Raw genomic sequence first — 20052 nt, forward strand, 5'->3', positions numbered from 1 at the left:
CTGGACTATACATTCAATGAAGACAGAAATCATGTCCATCTTCTTCCCCACCAAATCTTCAGTAACTATAACAGTACCTGGCAAACAGCAGTCACTCAATAGATAGTTACAGAAAAAAATAATAAATCCAGAGGGCTGGGACCTGGGGACAATCTTTAATTTTGTAAAGGCAATGTGTAGAAGCAGGCCTCTTAGCCTGAAACATAGTAGATGTTCAATAGCCATTAACCAAACTAAATAGACAGGAAACACTTACACAGTGCCTAATGTGTGCCAGGCACTATGTTAAGCACTTTACATTCATTCAGTCATCTAATCCTCAGAAAAGCCATATGAAGTAGGTACTGTCCCTGTTTTATAGATGGGGAAACTGAGGCACAGATGTTTGCCAACTTATAAGTGGCAGAGCTGAGAAATTTAACCCCAGCTATCCAGCTCTAAAATCCATGTCCCTAAACACTATACTGCTTCCAACAATGAATGCTCCAGCTGAGCTCTAGAGAGATGGAGCAATTAACAAAGGTGTCATGGGAATAACATGGTGGAAGTCGGCCTGGAAGCCAGGTGTGCTCTCTCTATAATGCTTCTCCCACTCTATCATATGATATCTGGCTGCTGATACAGAGCCTCTGGGAATAGAGGCACCAGGACAGATCCAGGAAGTCTAGAAAGCAGTGTAGAAAAAGGCCCAAGTTGACTAGGTAGTTCTCAGTAGAAGACAAGAGGAGCCATAGAGCAGCCACTTAAGGCAGAAGCAAGTATAGTCACCAGGTCTCCTTTCTTAAGCAGGAAAGTATGTTGCTTTTCAGAGGTCCTATCGGAGGCCTTAATCATTCTCTTTTCCAGTACTCATTTATCGGGGACATCCCCACACACAGCAAAAATCACCCCACGGCTATATCTGCCTCATTGCAATTGAGCACACCTGGAGAAAGGATATATGTTAGAGAGATTAGATAGGATGATCTGAAACCTGATGTGTGTAGGAAGCTGGGGCAGGGCCAGGGCTGACAACAGGGAAGACTGGAGTAAAGGTTCAGTCAAACCTAAAACCTTCAGCAGCAAAAAGGACTCAGTGATAAGAGATTAGAGCAAAGCACCTATAATCAGCTCAGCTTTAGAAGTGCTGGCCTTCTGTTTGGGCTTCTTGCTGCAATAGAAGAGCACCACAGCCATGGCCTTCCTCTTCAGACTAGATCTTCAGGAATGCCTCCAAACTCTGGCTGTTTTGCAATGGATCCCAGTCTACATATTTTTGGGTGAGTGAATCCCAGGGGCTGGAGAGTACATGGGAACACACCAAGAAAGAGGCCAGGGATCCCCACATGAGGAAGGCTCTAAAGAGATTATCTGGTCAGTCCCCTTCCCCTGGAAAGGACTGTGCCTCCCCACCTAGGGAGAGGGCTACCATTGAGTTCATTAGATTTCTCTCTTTCCAACTGAGGGGTATGAAGGCCATGAGTGAGTCTGTGGTTGTTCTGGTTTAAAGATCATCACAGTCTTCTCAGGACTGCCCCCTCTTTTTTTCTTTTCAAGTCTTTATTTAAATTCCCGTTAGTTAGCATATAGTGTAATATTAGTTTCAGGAGTAGAATTTAGTGATTCATCACTTACATATAACACCAGTACTCATGGCAACAAATGCTCTCCTTGATACCCATCACCCATTTAGCCCATCCCTCTGACCACCCTCCTCTGAACTAAGCTGAAAAGTCATATTCAGGGATGGGAGCAGAGGTGGTGATGACTTGCAGAGTTGGTGTTACTAGATAGGTAGAATGTGATTTTCCAGTATAAAACTATGGTGAGAAAATTCTGGAAAGTCTGAGAGCTGCCTGAGTGATTCATTAGATAGAATTTTAATAAAATGCCAATTGTGCAGTGGATTCAAGGCATGGCAATCATCAGTGCTGGGCAAATGGGTTGAAAGCTCTAAGCTTAGAAACTAGGACTTCATGCGCAGCCAATTACAGGACCAAGCTTGAGAACTGTATGGGAAGAAATGTCATCCTGAAGGCAGTCAATGCCAATCTATGGGAGGCTATATGACCCCTTAGAACAGAGGGTCTTAACCAAAGGCCTATAGACCTAGAACTTGAGGTGGGGTGGGGGGACAGCTTTGAATTTGGATAGAAAAAGTCACCTTAATTTTCACTAACCTCGAATTGAAGTAATGAACGTAGGCAACAAACCACAGAAGCGTTAGCAGTACCAGTGAATTTGTCAATAATAGACATCACAGGTTTGCATTTCATATGCCAGTTGTTGCAGGCGTCTCGAAATTTCATTTATGCTTGTGACTACCTCTAAATTCCAGTAGTTATTGGAACTACCATTAGGTCTGGTTATTTAAAGCATAAACCAAGAGGCCCATGTTACTATATCACATTTTTTGTAATGTTTTGAGAATTGTGTTATAATATGATTCATTTCCTTTGTAAGTCTGTATATTTTATTTTGTGTATTTAAAATATTATTCAGAGAAGGGGTCCCTGGGCTTCACCAGACTGCCAGTGGGGTCCATGACCCCCAAAAGATGATGACGTATTAAGCCTCATTGAAATCAAGTCATGCTGAGCTCTTAGTCTATCAGTGGCCTGACTCTAGTTGTATTAAGGGGAAAAAAGCTATTTTTCTATAAACTTGTTTTTAGTCTTTTATATTTTCTTTTTGTCTCTCTGTGCCTTTATCTTAACTTCCTCAAACAGACCCCTTTGACAACTTCCAGCCCTTAGTTCAGAAAGTGAGGGACAGGGGAATGTCCTAAAAGACTTGGTTGGCATTGTGGTGACAGCCACCATTTCAAGTCTGGATCCCAGAGAGAGTGGGAAAAGATAGGTTTTAGAGAGGAGAGAAAAGAAGTCAAGAGAAGAAGAACTATTTAAGCTGATCCCTTTAAGTGTGGGGTCTGCCACACTTTGACTATTTTTTTAAATACCAGCCTTTGTGTGGTATTTAAACACAAGTGCCCAAAATGTTCTGGCTCTTCTGGGAGCTCTTTTCAATGAAATGTTTTCATTTTTCAACCAGAAAATTATTTGTTTTAAAGTATTTTTTTCTCTCTTTTCCCCATCTCAAAGGATGCTGTCTCTAGACAGGGATGAGGATTTTTTTTTTAATTTGTATTTATTTATGATAGTCACAGAGAGAGAGAGAGAGAGAGAGGCAGAGACATAGGCAGAGGGAGAAGCAGGCTCCAAGCACCGGGAGCCCGACATGGGATTCAATCCCGGGTCTCCAGGATCGCGCCCTGGGCCAAAGGCAGGCGCCAAACCGCTGCGCCACCCAGGGATCCCAGGGATGAGGATTAAAAGCATATCCATCACTGAATATGTAAGGGCTCAGAGGTGAGGGTTAGCCTCCTAGTAATGCCCACCCCAGACCCCCATTTTACTAGTTTCCAGTTTTCCTGGAAGAGCTGGAGGTGTGGAGTAGGGATGTTAGGGACAAATGATGTCACTTACGTGTCTTCAGTGAAAACACTAATAATAAATGTGAATGTTTTCTTTCTCCCGTATTTTTGAGTTTTTTTTTTAAATTGTGGTAAAATACACATAACATCAACTATTTTTAAGTGTACATTCTAGCAGCATTAAATACATCTAGTGTTGTACAACCATCACTACCATCCACCTCCAGAACTCTTTTCATCTTGTAAAACTGAAACTCTCTACCCATTAAATAAGAACTCACCATTTCCCCTTCCCCCAGCCCCTGGAAAACACCATTCTACTTTCCATCTCTGATTTTGACTACTCTGGGTACTTCATATAAGTAGAATTATGCACTATTTGTCCTTTTGCAACTGGCTTATTTCATTTACCATGTCTTTAGGTTTCACCTGTGTTGTATCATGTGACAGGATTTCCTTCCTTGTTAAGGATGAACAATATTCCACTGTGTGGATATTGCAAATAATGCTTCATTGCAAATAATGCTTCTATAAACATGGATGTTCAAATATATCTTTGAGGTCCTGTTTTCAATTCCTTTTTTTAAAAGATTTTATTTATTTATTCATGAGAGAGAGAGAGACAGAAGCAGGCTCCATGCAGGAAGCCCCGACACGGGACTTGATCCCAGGTCTCCAAGATCAGGCCCTGGGCTGAAGGTGGCGCTAAACCGCTGAGCCACCCGGGCTGCCCCCTGTTTTCAATTCTTTTGGATATATTCCCAGAAGGGGGATTGCTAGATCATATGGAAATTCCATTTTAAATTTTTTTGAGGAACTGCTATACTGTTCTCCAAGCAGCTGTGCCATTTTACATTACCACCAACAATGCATGAGGGGTCCGATTTCTCCACATTCCCTCCAACACTTTTTTATTTTCTGAGGTTCTTTAAACAAGAACCATCCTAATGAATGTGATGATGTCTCATTGTGATTTTGATTTGTGTTTTCCTAATGATTAGTGGAGTTGAGCATCTTTTAGTATGCTTGTTTACTTGTTGGCTATTTGTCTTGACTTTTTTTTTAAGATTTTATTTTATTTATTCATGAGAGACACAGAGGCAGAGAGAGAAGCAGGCTCCATGCAGGGAGCCCAACGTGGGACTCGATCCCAGGTCTCCAGGATCACACCTCTGACTGCAGGCGGCGCTAAACCGCTGCGCCACCAGGACTGCCCTGTCTTGACTTTTTAAATTGATTACCTTTATCATTCCTTTTGGCTTCCTCTACTAGTTTAGATGTTATACATCCTGTTTCTATTATTTTAGTGATTATACTAGAAGTTAAAACATGAATCCTGGGTCTTGGAGTTTACTAAGGTACCTGTAGCATCTAACAATGTGAGATGCCCACAGAGGTGCCAAAATATTCAAATCTGTTCAATTGTTGTAGAGCAGATACTAATTACAAGACAATGACTGTCCTTGTCAAGACTACAATGAGTCAGGGGGATCCCTGGATGGCTCAGCGGTTTAGTGCCTGCCTTTGGCCCAGGGCGTAGTCCTGGAGTCCCGGGATCGTCGAGTCCCGGGATCCCGGGATTGAGTCCCACATCGGGCTCCCTGTGTGGAGCCTGCTTCTCTCTCTGCCTCTCTCTCTCTCTCTGTCTCCCATGAATAAATAAATAATATATTTTTTTAAAAGACTACAATGAGTCAAGTACCAACTCCTTACTATCTAGCTACAAAGACAAAGCAACCATTAATTCCACCATTGTACACAGTTTATGTATCATGCTGGACACATACACAAGTCACTACAATTTAAAAAACAGTGTAGTAAGTGAAAGAGTCACAATGAAATGATATTCAGGCGTCAGGGGAAAAAATATTACACAAAGTTGAGGGAATTGGGGAAGGCAGAGAAGAGAAATAGTGAAACATGGTGAATAGGACGTGGATTCTGGAATTTGTCAAACTTTAATAAGTAGCTGTGTGACTTCCAGCAAGTATTGTGACCTCTCTAAGTCTCAGTATCTCCATCCTCTCAGCTTGGCCTACAGTGAATGCTCCATACAGAAAAGTGTCCCTCCCTCTCTCTCCCCCTTTCTTCCAAGATTTATTTATTTATTCAGAGAGAGATTGAGAGAGAGAGGCAGAGGCAGAGACACAGGCAGAGGGAGAAGAAGCAGGCTCCACGCAGGGAGCCCGATGTGGGGTCTCGATCCTGGGTCTCCAGGATCAAACCCTGGGCTGCAGGTGGCGCTAAACCGCTGCACCACCGGGGCTGCCCTCTTCCTCTCTTCTTAATTTCCTTCCTTCTTCTCTTTCACACCCACCTTCCTTCATTTCCTGCTCAGAGCCTCCCTCAATGCCTCTCCTTCTCAAATGATGTTCAGAATCATGGCTGATTACTGAGGATCACTGAAAATAATGGGAGACAAAATAAGGGAAAAGGGGAGATAAAAAAAAGGCACAGGGACAAGAAGGAGGAAAAAAATGAGAAGAGAGGAATGGAAAGACAGTTTGAGGGAGATGTGAAATACAAATACTCATGAGCCTTAGAATTACTCAATGTCCCTGACAGTCCTCCTGAGGGCCAGCTTCCATTAGAGGATGGCTTTCCATCAGTCTCTTCTTTTCTGTGCTTGTATCACTATCTACCTAAATTGTTGCAATATCCTCTTTCATGGTCCTCTACCTTCTACTCTCCACCCTCTCCAAGCCATTCCACTGCTTGCTCCCAGTAGAGTCTTAGTTATTCATAAGAGACACAGAGAGAGAGGCAGAGACACAGGCAGACAGAGAAGCAGGCTGCATGCAGGGAGCCCGATGTGGGACTCTATCCCAGGACTCCAGGATCATGCCCTGAGCTGAAGGCAGGCACTCAACCGCTGAGCCACCCAGGCGTCCCTGAAAACATCTTTGATTACAGCCTTCTCCTGCTCAAATATAGTCAGTGTTTTCCTACTGCCTACTTAGTGAAGTACAAATGTATTAGCTTGGGCATTCAAGGCCCCCCTCTACTCTCTGGCTCTAATCTTTTTACCAGCTCATCCCCCTATGCTTCCTCTATACGAAGCTTGTGTTCTAGGCAGTCTATTCACAGACAAATGTAAAGGGTACTCTCCCACTTCTTCATCTCTGCTCTGACTATTCCCTCCACTAGAAAGATGCTTTGATCACTCTTGCTGACCTAATCATGGGCAAACCCTCCTTTGAGATATTGCTCAGTCATGGCTTCTCTGCAACATTTCCTAGACAACCCAAGACTACATCACGACTACATCACCTCTGAAAGTCTAAAGCACTTTGTAAAAATAGGTTAGGTAGCAGCCCTTATATCCTTTGCCCCCATCAGGAGTCATGTCTTGTCATGGTTATTATAGTTCTCACAAGACCAGGCGTGACACTAAATTGATGATTCTTCTGGATTTCTTCTTCCTCAGTAGAGACCTTAAGAACTCTCTTGTTCTTTTTCCTCTCTCCTGGTCATTCTTTTGTGTGTGTGTGTGTGTGTGTGTGTGTGTTTTGTTTTTTGTTTTTTGTTTTTTGTTTTTTGTAAGCCTTCCTTCTTTCTCTGGCTTCTGATACTACATGAAATGGAAAATAGTCTTGGGGGTCAGAAAGGCCAGGTCTGCCATTTGCTTGCTATGTGACCTTGTGCAAGTAAGTCACTTTTATTTTTTATGTGACCTTCATGAGTTAAGTCATTCACTCTTACCATTGTAGAAACAGAGCAAAGTATCTCCCTCTAAAGACCATACTGAAGACCAAAGAGCAAAAAATATCCTCAACAGATGTTCATTTTCTTCCTTTCTGTTATAGAAATTGACATTACTTGGAGCCCAGCCCCCCACCTTGTAAGACACTGTCAAATCTTGCCGTTTGATCAACAGAGGACTGACAACCACTTCTGAGACAGGCACCCTAGGTTCTGATTTCATTGTACCTTCAGGAAGAATAACACGCAGCTAGATCCTAGATTATTAGGCAAAAAGAGACAATGACACATTCCTAGCATTCCCACAGGCTCCTTTAAAGCATCATTCATTCACCCCTTACATCCAATCAACTGCCAAACTCTGAAAATTCTCCCTCCATAGTATCTTTCAAATTCGGTTGACAAATAGTAACCTGCTTCAGGTTCCCATTGCCTCTCATCTCATCTAAATTACTGGAACTCTTAGCTGATTCCCTGCCAACAATTTCTCTTGCTACCACAGTTATTGCAAATTATCTTCCTGATACACAGATATGATCATGCTGCTCATCTGCTTAAGAACTTTCACTGGCTTCATCTTCCCTCTAGTATCACGCCTAATTGCCCCAGCTTCCTTCCCAGTTCCACTCCTACTCCATGGCTTTTTATCCTCCCTGTTATGGTGTTATGGGCCTTGGACTCCATCGACAGGTCTTTGAGTTCTTCCTCATGCATGGAAGATCCTTTCTCCACTAATCTTTCTGTCAAAATCCTACTCTCCTTCCAAAATTTAACTTATATCTTACCTTCTAGAAGAATCCTTTCTAGATTCCCCAGTAGTAAGGAATGGTCTTTTGCCTGGGTTCCCATGGGTTCGCAGAATGACATTTGAACCCTGACTATATTTTTTGTTCATTTTTTTATTGGAGTTTGATTTGCCAACATATAGCATAACACCCCAGTGCTCATCCCGTGAAGTGCCCCCCTCAGTGCCCATCACCCATTCACTCCCACCCCCGCTCCCTCCTCCCCTTCTACCACCCCTAGTTCGTTTCCCAGAGTTAGGAGTCTTCATGTTCTGTCTCCCTTTCTGATATTTCCCACACATTTCTTCTCCCTTCCCTTATATTCCCTTTCACTATTATTTATATTCCCCAAATGAATGAGACCATATAATGTTTGTCCTTCTCCGATTGACTTATTTCACTCAGCATAATACCCTCCAGTTCCATCCATGTCAAAGCAAATGATGGGTATTTGTCGTTTCTAATGGCTGAGTAATATTCCATTGTATACATAGACCACATCTTCTTTATCCATTCATCTGTTGATGGACATCGAGACTCCTTCCACAGTTTGACTATTGTGGACATTGCTGCTATAAACATTAGGGTGCAGGTATCTCGGTATTTTTTGTATATTTTTTATTGGAGTTCAATTTGCCAACATATAGTATAATACCCACTGCTCATCCTGTCAAGTTACCCCCTCAGTGCCCATCACCCAGTCACCCCATCCCCCTGCGCACCTCCCCTTGTTTGTTTTTCAGAGTTAGGAGTCTCTCATGTTTTGTCACCCTCTCTGATATTTCCCACTCTTTTTCTCTCCTTTTCCCTTTAATCTCCTTCACTATTTTTTATATTCCCTGAATGAATGAAACCATATAATGTTTGTCTTTCTCCAATTGACTTACTTCACTCAGCATAATACCCTCCAGTTCTGGATAGAAGCAAATGATGGGTATTTGTCATTTCTAATGGCTGAGTAATATTCCATTGTATATAGAGACCACATCTTCTTTATTCACTCATCTTTCAGTGGACACTGAGGCTCTTTCCACAGTTTGGCTATTGTGGACATTGCTGCTAGAAACATCGGGGTGCAGATGTCTTGGTTTTTCACTGCATCTGTATCTTTGGGGTAAATCCCCAGTAGTGCAATTGCTGGGTCGTAGGGTAGCTCTATTTTTAACTCTTTGAGGAACTTCCACACAGTTTTCCAGAGTGGCTGTACCAGTTCACATTCCCACCAATAGTGCAAGAGGATTCCCCTTTCTCCACATCCTCTCCAACATTTGTTGTTTCCTGTCTTGTTAATTTCACCATTCTCACTGGTGTGAGGTGGTATCTCATTGTGGTTTGGATTTGTATTTCCCTGATGGCCAGTGATGCGGAGCATTTCCTCATGTGTTTGTTGGCCATGTCTATGTCTTCTTTGGTAAAATTTCTGTTCATGTGTTTTGCCCATTTCATGATTGGATTGCTTGTTTCTTGGGTGTGGAGTTTAAGAAGTTATTTATAGATCTTGGATACTAGCCTTTTTTCTGATATGTCATTTGTAAATGTCTTCTCCCATTCAGTAGGTTGTCTTTGAGTTTTGTTGACTGTTTCTTTTGCTGTGCAGAAGCTTTTTATCTTGATGAAGTCCCAATAGTTCATTTTTGCTTTTGTTTCCCTTGCCTTCATAGATGTATCTTGCAAGAAGTTGCTGTGGCCAAGTTCAAAAAGGGTGTTGCCTGTGTTCTCCTCTAGGATTTTGATGGATTCATGTCTCACATTGAGATCTTTCATCCATTTTGAGTTTATTTTTGTGTATGGTGTAGGAAAATGGTCTAGTTTCATTCTTCTGCACATGGCTGTCCAATTTTCCCAGCACCATTTATAGAAGAGACTGTCTTTTTTTTCCAGTGGATAGTGTTTTCTGCTCTGTTGAATATTAGTTGACCATAGAGTTGAAGGCCCATTTCTGGGTTCTCTGTTCTGTTCCATTGATCTTTGTGTCTGTTTTTGTGCCAGTACCACACTGTCTTGATGATCACAGCTTTGAACTACAACCTGATATCTGGCATTGCGATGCACCCATTGTGATGCTCTGGTTTTCTTTTTAAATATTCCCCTGGCTATTCAGGGTCTTTTCTGATTCACACAAAACTTAAGATTATTTGTTCCAACTCTCTGAAGAAAGTCCGTGGTATTTTCTTTTTTTAATATTTTATTTATTTATTCATGAGAGACAGAGAGAGAGAGAGAGAGAGAGAAGCAGAGACACAGGCAGAGGGAGAAGCAGGCTCTATGCAGGGAGCCTGGTGGGACTTGATCCCAGGTCTCCAGGATCAGGCCCTGGACTGAAGGCAGCGCTAAACCGCTGAGCCACCCGGGCTGCCACCCCCCTCCCCGCCCTTGGTATTTTCATAGGGATTGCATTGAACATTTAAATTGCCCTGAGTAGCATTGACATTTTCACACTATTAATTCTTCTAATCCATGAGCATGGAATATTTTTCCATCTCTTTGTGTCTTCCTCAATTTCTTTCAGAAGTGTTCTCTAGTTTTTAGGGTATAGATCCTTTACCTCTTTGGTTAGGTTTATTGCTAGGTATCTTATGCTTTTGGGGGCCATTGTAAATGGGATTGACTCCTTAATTTCTCTTTCTTCAGTCTCATTGTTAGTGTGTACAAATGCTACTGACTTCTGGGCATTGATTTTGTATCCTGCCACACTGCCAAATTGCTGTATGAGTTCTAGCAATCTTGGGGTGGAGTCTTTTGGGTTTTCTACGTACAGTATCATGTCATCTGCGAAGAGGGAGAGTTTGACTTCTTCTTCGCCAATTTGAATACCTTTTATTTCTTTTTGTTGCCTGATTGCTGAGGCTAGGACTTCTAGTACTATGTTGAATAGCAGTGGTGAGAGTGGACATCCCTGTCTTGTTACTGATCTTAGTGGAAAGGCTCCCAGTGTTTCTCCATTGAGAACGATATTTGCTGTGGGCTTTTCATAGATGGCTTTTAAGATGCCGAGGAAAAGTTCCCTCTATCCCTACACTCTGAAGAGTTTTGATCAGGAATGGATGCTGTGTTTTGTCAAATGCTTTCTCTGCATCTATTGAGAGGGTCATATGGTTCTTGTTTTTCTCTTGTTGATATGATCTAACACGTTGATTGCTTTACATGTATTGAACCAGCCTTGCATCCTGGGGATAAATCCCACTTGGTCATGGTGAATAATCTTCTTAATGTATTGTTGGATCCTATTGGCTAGTATCTTGTTGAGAATTGTTGCATCTGTGTTCATCAGGGATATTGGTATATAATTCTCCTTTTTGGTGGGGTCTTTGTCTGGTTTTGGAATTAAGGTGATGCTAGCCTCATTGAATAAGTTTGGAACTACTCCATCCCTTTCTATCTTTAGTGGAACAGCTTTAGTGGAATAGGTATTGTTTCTTCTTTAAACATTTGATAGAATTCCCCTGGGAAGCCATCTGGCCCTGGACTTTTGTGTCTTGGGAGGTTTTTGATGACTGCTTCAATTTCCTCCCTGGTTATTGGCCTGTTCAGGTTTTCTAGTTCTTCCTGTTCCAGTTTTGGTAATTTGTTTTCCAGAAATGTGTCCATTTCTTGTAGATTGTCTAATTTATTGGTGTATAGCTGCTCATAATAAGTTTTTAAAATCATTTGTATTTCTTGGTATTGGTTGTGATCTCTCCTCTTTCATTCATGATTTTATTAGTCTTTTTTCTTTTTAATAAGTCTGTTTAATGGTTTATCTATCTTATTAATTCTTTTTTTTAAGATTTTATTTATTTATTCATGAGAGACACACAGAGAGAGAGAGAGAGAGTCAGAGACACAAGCAGAGGGAGAAGCAGGCTCCATGCAGGGAGCCCGACATAGAACTCTATTCCAGGTCTCCAGGATCAGGCCCTGGGCTGAAGGCAGCACTAAACCACTGAGCCACCCACACTGCCCCTATCTTATTAATTCTTTCAAAGAACCAACTCCTGGTTTTGTTGATATGTTCTACAGTTCTTCTGGTCTCTTTTCATTGAGTTCTGCTCTAATCTTTATTATCTCTCTTCTTCTGCTTGGTGTAGTTTTTTTTTTTTTCTGTTCTTTCTCCAGTTCCTTTAGGTGCGAGGTTAGCTTGTGCATTTGAGTTTTTTCCAATTTTTTGAGGGATGTTTATATTGCAATATATTTCCATCTTAGGACCACTTTTGCTGTATCCCAAAGATTTTTTAAATAGTGTATCTTCATTTTTATTAGTTTCCATGAATCTTTTTAATTTTTCTCTAATTTACTTGTTGACCCATTTATCTTTTAGCAAGATGCTCTTTAATCTCCATGTGTTTTAGTTTCTTCCAAATTCCTTTTTGTTCTAGTTTCATAGGATTGTGGTCTGAAAATATGCAGGGGACAATCCCAATCTTTTGGTATCTGTTGAGACCTGATTTGTGACCCAGTAAGTGGTCTATTCTGGAGAAAGTTCCATGTGCACTTGAGAAGAATGTGTATTCAGTTGCATTTGGATGCATAGTTCTGTATATATCTGTGAAACCCATCTGGTCCAGTGTATCATTTATAGCTCTTATTTCGTTGGTGATGTTGTTCTTAGAAGATCTGTCATTTGCAGAACGTGCCGTGTTGAAGTCTCTTACTATTAGTGTATTATTTTCTAAGTATGTCTTTACTTTGGTTATTAATTGATTGATATACTTGGCAGCTCCCACATTATGGGCATAAATATTCATGATTATTAGGTCTTCTTGTTGGATAGACCCTTTAAGTATGATATATTGTTCCTCTTCATCTCTTACTACAGTCTTTGGGATAAACTTTAATTTATCTGATATGAGGATTGCTACCCCGGCTTTCTTTTGAGGACCATTTGAATGGTAAATTGTTCTCCACTCTTTCATTTTTAGTCTGGAGGTGTCCTTAGGTCTAAAATGAGTCTTGAACTCGGAGTATATAGTTTTCACCCTGTGGAATGTATTTAGTATTTATGGTATCAATCTTCCCAATAGAATATGAGTTCCTGGAATGAAGAAATTATCCTTTCTACATGTATTAATATGAGTTAATACACAGAAAGTGCCTAATATAGCTCCTGGCACATAGTAAAGACTCAACAAACACTTCCTACTTTTTTCCTAAAGCTTGGAGGTTTTTTTCCCTAAAGCTTGACCACTCTGAGCCTAACTTTTTTCATATGTAAAATGAGGATAATAAAATTATCTACCAGGATGCCTGGGTGGCTCAGTGGTTGAGCATCTGCCTTCAGCTCAGGGCATGATCCTAGATTCCCAGGACAAGTCCCACATCGGGCTTCCTGCATGGAGCCTACTTCTCCCTTTGCCTATGTCTCTGCCTCTCTGTGTGTGTGTCTCTCATGAATAATTAAGTAAAATCTAAAAATATAATAAAATAAAAGAACTGCTTGCCTATAGCCTTATACACACATGTACACCTTGGATCCCCAGAAGGCCTTTCCTTGTTGGAATAAGAGCATTAGTGGTTTTTGTCCCTGTTAGCTTTCATCTGCTGCTTGGTGAATTTTGAAATCAAAACTTCCGGATGTGTTATAATTTCATGTAACAAATATTTATCAGGAGTCATCTCCCTGTGCTTGGCACTGTGATAAAGGCTGTTTTCAAGACGCTTACTGTCTAATAGGGAGAGGGCCAGACATATGAGGTACTAAGTACACAAGCAGCAGAATGAAACTGGCCTAGATAGAAGCATAAGTAATGTGCCATGTGTGGGGAAGAGAATCCTTAATTCTGAGCAGAGAATCACCAAAAATATCATCAAGAGGGTATCATTTCTTTTTTTTTAATTTATTTTTTATTGGTGTTCAATTACTAACATACAGAATAACCCCCAGTGCCCGTCACCCATTCACTCCCACCCCCCGCCCTCCTCCCCTTCCACCACCCCTAGTTCGTTTCCCAGAGTTAGGAGTCTTTACGTTCTGTCTCCCTTTCTGATATTTCCCACACATTTCTTCTCCCTTCCCTTATATTCCCTTTCACTATTATTTATATTCCCCAAATGAATGAGAACATATAATGTTTGTCCTTCTCCGACTGACTTACTTCACTCAGCATAAAGAGGGTATCATTTCAGCTAATCCTTGAAGGCTGAAAGAATTTTGATAGGCAGAAAGTTGAAAGAGGGTATTCAGAATAAAGGAACAGCATCACCAAAGGTATAGAGATATGAAATTGTATGGTGAGTTAAGGGAATGGGAAGTAGACTAAGGTAGTTGGGCTTCTGTTTCCTATATTTCAGCCATTCACATCCCATCCTCTATTTTTTTTTCTATAGCTGAGAACTGCTTGTGCTATTATGACTTAACATTTTTTCCAAATTGACTCATTGCTGTTACCTAAATTAATACATTTTATTTTTTGAAAAGATCCATCTATTTATTTGAGAGACAAAGAGAGGAGCATAAGTGGGAGGGTCAGAGGGATGGGGAGAGAGAATCTCAAGCAGAATCTGCACTCAGCATGGAGCCTGGGGCAGGGCTCCATCCCTGGACCCGGAGATCATGACCTGAGCCAAAACCAAGAAGAGTTGGACGCTTAACGGACTGAGCTACCCAAACATCCCCAAATTAATCTATTTTAACAGAAATTTTATATTACTACCATAAATTCAATTTTATTCATTGTACATTAAAATAATTTTCCATCCAAACACCACCCGAGACCATCTAGCATACCTACAGTGGTATGGGGACAACACTTTGAGAAATCCTGGGCTAGAGCATAAGCAATGTCACTGCAGATAGTGAGAGATGAGGCTAGGAAGCTGTGTGTGGATAGTCCATGGGGGGCCTTACACATCAGGATAGCATGTGTACACTTTTTCCTGTCAGCAGTGGGAAAATACTGAAGGTTTCAGAGGCAAACATCATTATGACCGTGCTTTCTTTTTTTTTTTTTTTTTTTTTTTTTTTTAAATATTTTATTTATTATTTATTTATTTAAGTCACAGACAGAGAGAGAGAGAGAGGCAGAGACACAGGCAGAGAGAGAAGCAGGCTCCATGCACCAGGAGCCCGATGTGGGATTCGATCCCGGGTCTCCAGGATCGCGCCCTGGGCCAAAGGCAGGCGCCAAACCGCTGCACCACCCAGGGATCCCCATGACCGTGCTTTCAAAAAAAAAAAAATCTTGCAGTAGCATGGTAAATGGACCAGAAGGAAAGACACCAGCAGGCAAAAAGAGTAGACAAAGACTGCAGTCCAGACCAGGGGAGATAGAGCCTTAATCCGTAACAGGAGCAATGGAGATAGAACAGGAGAATGAATGGGAGAGAGATCTTTTGGAAAGGGAAAGAAGTCAAAGAGAACTCCAAAATTTTGAGGCCTAAAAGATGAATAGAAGCTAGCCAGGAAAGAGCTGAGGAAAGATTCTTCCAGGTAAAAGGGACAGCATGCACAGAAGCCCAGAGGCTAGAGCGCAGAATGAGTTGAAGGAACTGACAGAACAGTATGGTGGAATGCAGAAAACAGGGGGGTGGCCGGAGCCTCCACCACAGAGTGCCTTCGAAACCAAGATTACAAGACCTGACCTTAGGAGTCTTCACCTAAGAGTCATAGGAAGCCACATTAGATGCTGAATTATTAAATTACCATTTGCTCCCACACGTTCTCATATTTACAGATAATTTAGACCCAATAAGTAAATACAAAGCCACAGAAATGCTTCTTTGACAAGCCAGCTATGTTCTTGGTTATATGTTGTACAGTGACAGAGTCAGATTTGCATTTAGCATGCTAGCTGCATCAGGGCTTAAATAGAAGTGGGGAGCCTAGTTAGAAGACATTGAGGGTCATCTAGGAGAGAGATAATGGTGGCTTGGACTGGGTGGTAGCATGGACATGGGGAATAGAATAATTTGAAAGGTGTTTGAAAGACAGAACTGCCAGGAATTGATAACTGACTAAAGGGAAAAATAATTAGAGCTTAGCAGTTAAAGGTGCAGTCTCTGGAGTAAAACAGTCTGAGTTCTCAACCCTTGCTCACCACAAGCTTGCTTTGTGGTCTCAGATAGTTATTTAACCTCTTTAAACCTGGGCTCCTCATCTACAAAATAAGATTAATTGCTGTCTTAATGGAGTCTTTATGAAGATAAATAAAATACGCATGTAAAGCACTTAGTTTTCCGTAATGAGTATACAGTAAATATTGGCTATTACTATATGGGAAAGTGAGCAAGTAAGATGAACCAAAGATGTTTTGAAGAAAGGACCCACTTAGATTCATATTGGTGCCATCTTTAGCTTAAGCTAGTATTCATTAGTAATTTGAGGCTGTACAAGTTTAAATTTATGTTTTTAAGTCAGGAACAGGGTTAAAAGGGTCAGTTTACCAAGGAGACATAACTATGCAAATATAGATGCACCTAACAATAGAGCTTCAATATATATGAAGCAAAAGGTGACAGAACTGAAAAGAAAAATAGACAAATTAACAATGATGTTTGGGGACTTCCTCAAAAACCACAAACAGCCAAAACTCACACAAGATAAAATAGATAATCCATAACCATTAATTAAATTAAATATTTAATTTTGTTTTTTTTAAATATTTAATTTTGTATAATTAGATACCTTCCAAAACAGCAAACTGCAGGCCCAGATGGTTTCAATGGCAAATTCTACCAAACATTTTAAAGAAGATATATCACAGATTCTACACAATCTTTCCCAGAAAATAAAAGAGAAAAGAACAGGGATGCTTGAGTGGTTCAGCAGTTGAGCATCTGCCTTCAGTCCAGGGCGTGATCCTGGAGTCCCAGGATCGAATCCTGTGTTGAGCTCCTGAAGTGGAGCCTGCTTCTCCCTCTACGTGTGTGTGTGTGTGTGTGTGTCATGAATAAATATATAAAATCTTTTTACAAAAAAGAGGAAGGAACACTTGTCAATTCATTTATGAAGCCAGACCTTGATACCAAAACTAGACAAAGACAGTATAAGAAAGAAAACTATAGACCAATATTCCTCATGAATATAAATGCAAAAATCCTCAATAAAATACTAGCAAATTGAATCCAGCAATACAAAGCATAATATATCATGGCCAAGTGGCCTTTATCCCAGGAATGCAAGTGAAAATATTTGAAAATCAATGTAAACTACCACATTAACAAAGGAAAACACATGATCATATTAACTGATGTAAAGAAAGCATTTGACAAACTTCCATTTCAATCATGATAAAACCTCTCAGTAAACTAGGAATAGAAAGAAACTTCCTCAACCTGATACAGAGCACCTATAAAAAACACTGCAGCTAACATCATATTTTATGAAAGCCTGAAAGCTTTCTCCCTAAGATGGCAGCAAAACAAGGGTGTCCACTCTCACCATTTGTATTCAACATTGTACTAAAAGTCATAGCAAGTGCAATAAGACAGGGAGAAGAAGAAGAAAAAAAGATTGAAAAATAAGAAAAAAAACCTGCCCAATTTACAGATGACATGATTGGCTGTAGAAAATACCAAGGAAATCTTTTTTTATAAAAGGTTTTATTTATTTATTTATTCATGAGAGCTACAGAGAGAGAGGCAGAGACATAGGCAGAGGGAGAAGCAGGGTCCCCACGGGGAGCCTGACACGGGGCTCAATCTCAGGACCAGGGATCATGACCCAAGCCAAAGGCAGATGCTCAACCACTGAGCCACCCAGGTGCCCCAGGAAATCTATTAAAAAAGAAGAAAAAAACCTTCAAGAACTAGCAAAGGAGTTTAGCCAAGCTACAGGATACAAGATCACATATTTCTATATACTAGTAGAAATCAGTTGAAAATAGAAATTTAAGGGGCACCTTGGTGGCTCAGTTGGCTCTTGATTTTGATTCAGGTCATGATCTCAGGCTCCTGGGATCGAGCCCCATATCAGGCTCTGCCTTGGGCATGAAGCCTGCTTAAGATTCTCTTTCTCCCTCTCTCTGAGCCCCTCCCTCCCTTCTAAAAAGAAAAAAATAAGAAAATAGAAATTTTAAGACAATGCTATTTAAATGCCCTCTCCAGAAATGAAAGATTTATGAATAAGTTTAACAAAACCTGTACAGCATCTGTAGGCTGAAAACTAAAGTACTAATGCATAAAATTAAAGATCTAAATAGTTAGAGACATACTGTGTTCATGGATTGGAAAATTCAATATAATAAAGATGCCATTTATCCCTAAATTTATCTATAAATGTAACATAATTCAAATAAAAATCCCAGCAGGTATATTAGATAACACTTTTGCATAAATATTGAATTCCCCAAACTTGATAATAGCACTGTGGATGTGATACAGGAAGAGAATGTCTTTGTTTTTAGAAAATATGTGCTTAGATATTTAGGGGCAAAGGGTTATGATCTCTGCAATGTACTTTCAAATACAAACACAGATGTATAGACATATTTAAAGATAAATTAAACGTAGAATATTTTCAATAGGAAGATATAGGTGAAGGTTATATGGGATTTTATTAAAACATTCTTGCAAATTTTCTATCAATCTAAAGTTTTTTTCAAAATAAAAAATTTTTAAAACTCCCACCAGGAAGTTATGTAGACATAGGCAAGTTGATTCTAAAACTTATATAGAAAAACAAAGGAATTACAATAACTAAAACAGTTTTGAAAAAGAATAAAATTGGAGGAATCACACTATCTGACCTTAAGAATTGGCATACAACTACAGTAATCAAGACAGTGATGTATTAGCAAGGGATAGATCAATGGAACAGAAAAAAGAGTCCAGAAATAGACCTACACAAATATGACCAATTGATTTTTTTATATTGACATAAAATCAGTGTATAACATTGTATAAGTTTCAAGGTATAACATTATAATTCACCATTTGTATGCACTATAAAATGATAACCATCCTAAGTCTAGTTACCATCTATCACCATACAATTGAGCCCTTTCACTCACTTTGCCCACCTCCCAACCCCATTCCCCTCTGGTAACCACCAATCTTTATGAGTTTATTTTTGCTGTGTTTCTTTGTTTTGGTTTTTAGATTCTACATGTAAATGAAATCATATGGTATTTGTCTTTCACTGTTGGACTTATTTCACTTAGCATAATACCCTCTAGGTCCATCCATGTTGATGCAACTAGCAAGATTTCCTTCTTTCTATGGCTGAGTAGAATTCCATCATATATATATGCTGCATCATTATCCATTCATCTTTCCATAGACACTTAGGTTGTTCCCATATCTTGGCTATTGTGAATATTGCTGCAACAAACATTGGGGGGTGCATATATCTTTTTAAATTACTGTTTCGTATTCTTCAAATAAATACCCAGGAGTGGAATAGCTGGATCATATGTGTAGTTCTATTGTTAATATGAGGAATCCTCATACTGTTTGCTATAGTGGATCCACAAATTTACATTCTCACCAACAATGTACAAGTGTTTCCTTTTCTCCACATCTTCTCCAACATTTGTTATTTCTTGTCTTTTTGATAATAGCCATTTTAACATGTATGAGGTGGTTTCTCATCGTGGTTTTGATTTGCATTTCCCTGATGATTGGTGATGCTGAGCATCTTTTCATGTATCTATTGGCCATCTGTATGTTTTCTTTGGAAAAATGTCTTTTCATATCCCCTGCTCCTATTTATATCAGGTTGTTGGTTTTTTGTTAAGTTGTATGACTTCTTTATATATTTTGAATATTAACCCCTTATATCAGATTTATGATTTGTAAATATCTTTTATATTTTACAAACATATTTGTAAATATCTTCTCCCATTCAGCAGGTTACCTTTTTGTTTTATGGATGGTTTTCTTAACTGTGCAGAATATTTTTAACTTAATCTAGTCCCATTTGTTTATTTCTTCTTTTATTTCCCTTGTTTTCAGAGTCAGATAAAAAAATTGCTAAGAACAATGTCAAGGAACTTACTACCTATGTTTTTTTCTTCTAGGAATTTTATGGCTTTAGATCTTACATTCAAGTCCGTAATCCATTTTAAGTTTTGGGTATGGCGTAAGGTCTAGTTTCATTCTTTTGCATGTGGCTGCCCAGTTTTCCTTACATTATTTATTGAAAAGACTTCCCCTTTCTCATTATATATTCTTGACTCTTCTGTCATAAATTAATTGATCATATTATGTGTGGGTTTATTTCTCGGCTCTCTATCCTCT

At 39.8% G+C, this 20052-nt stretch overlaps 1 protein-coding gene across 1 annotated transcript in view; it reads left to right on the plus strand.

The window, feature by feature from the left end:
• The first annotated feature begins 1174 nt into the window (after positions 1 to 1174).
• The window catches only part of DGAT2L6 (diacylglycerol O-acyltransferase 2 like 6), a 35061-nt gene continuing 16183 nt past the window's right edge, over positions 1175 to 20052 (plus strand). The window contains exon 1 of the mRNA XM_025466281.3: positions 1175 to 1259. Within this exon, the coding sequence (XP_025322066.1) occupies positions 1175 to 1259 (85 nt within the window). The remainder of the gene's footprint in view (positions 1260 to 20052) is intronic.

This window comes from Canis lupus, chromosome X (genome assembly GCF_003254725.2).
Source record: "Canis lupus dingo isolate Sandy chromosome X, ASM325472v2, whole genome shotgun sequence".
NCBI classification, from domain to species: domain Eukaryota; kingdom Metazoa; phylum Chordata; class Mammalia; order Carnivora; family Canidae; genus Canis; species Canis lupus.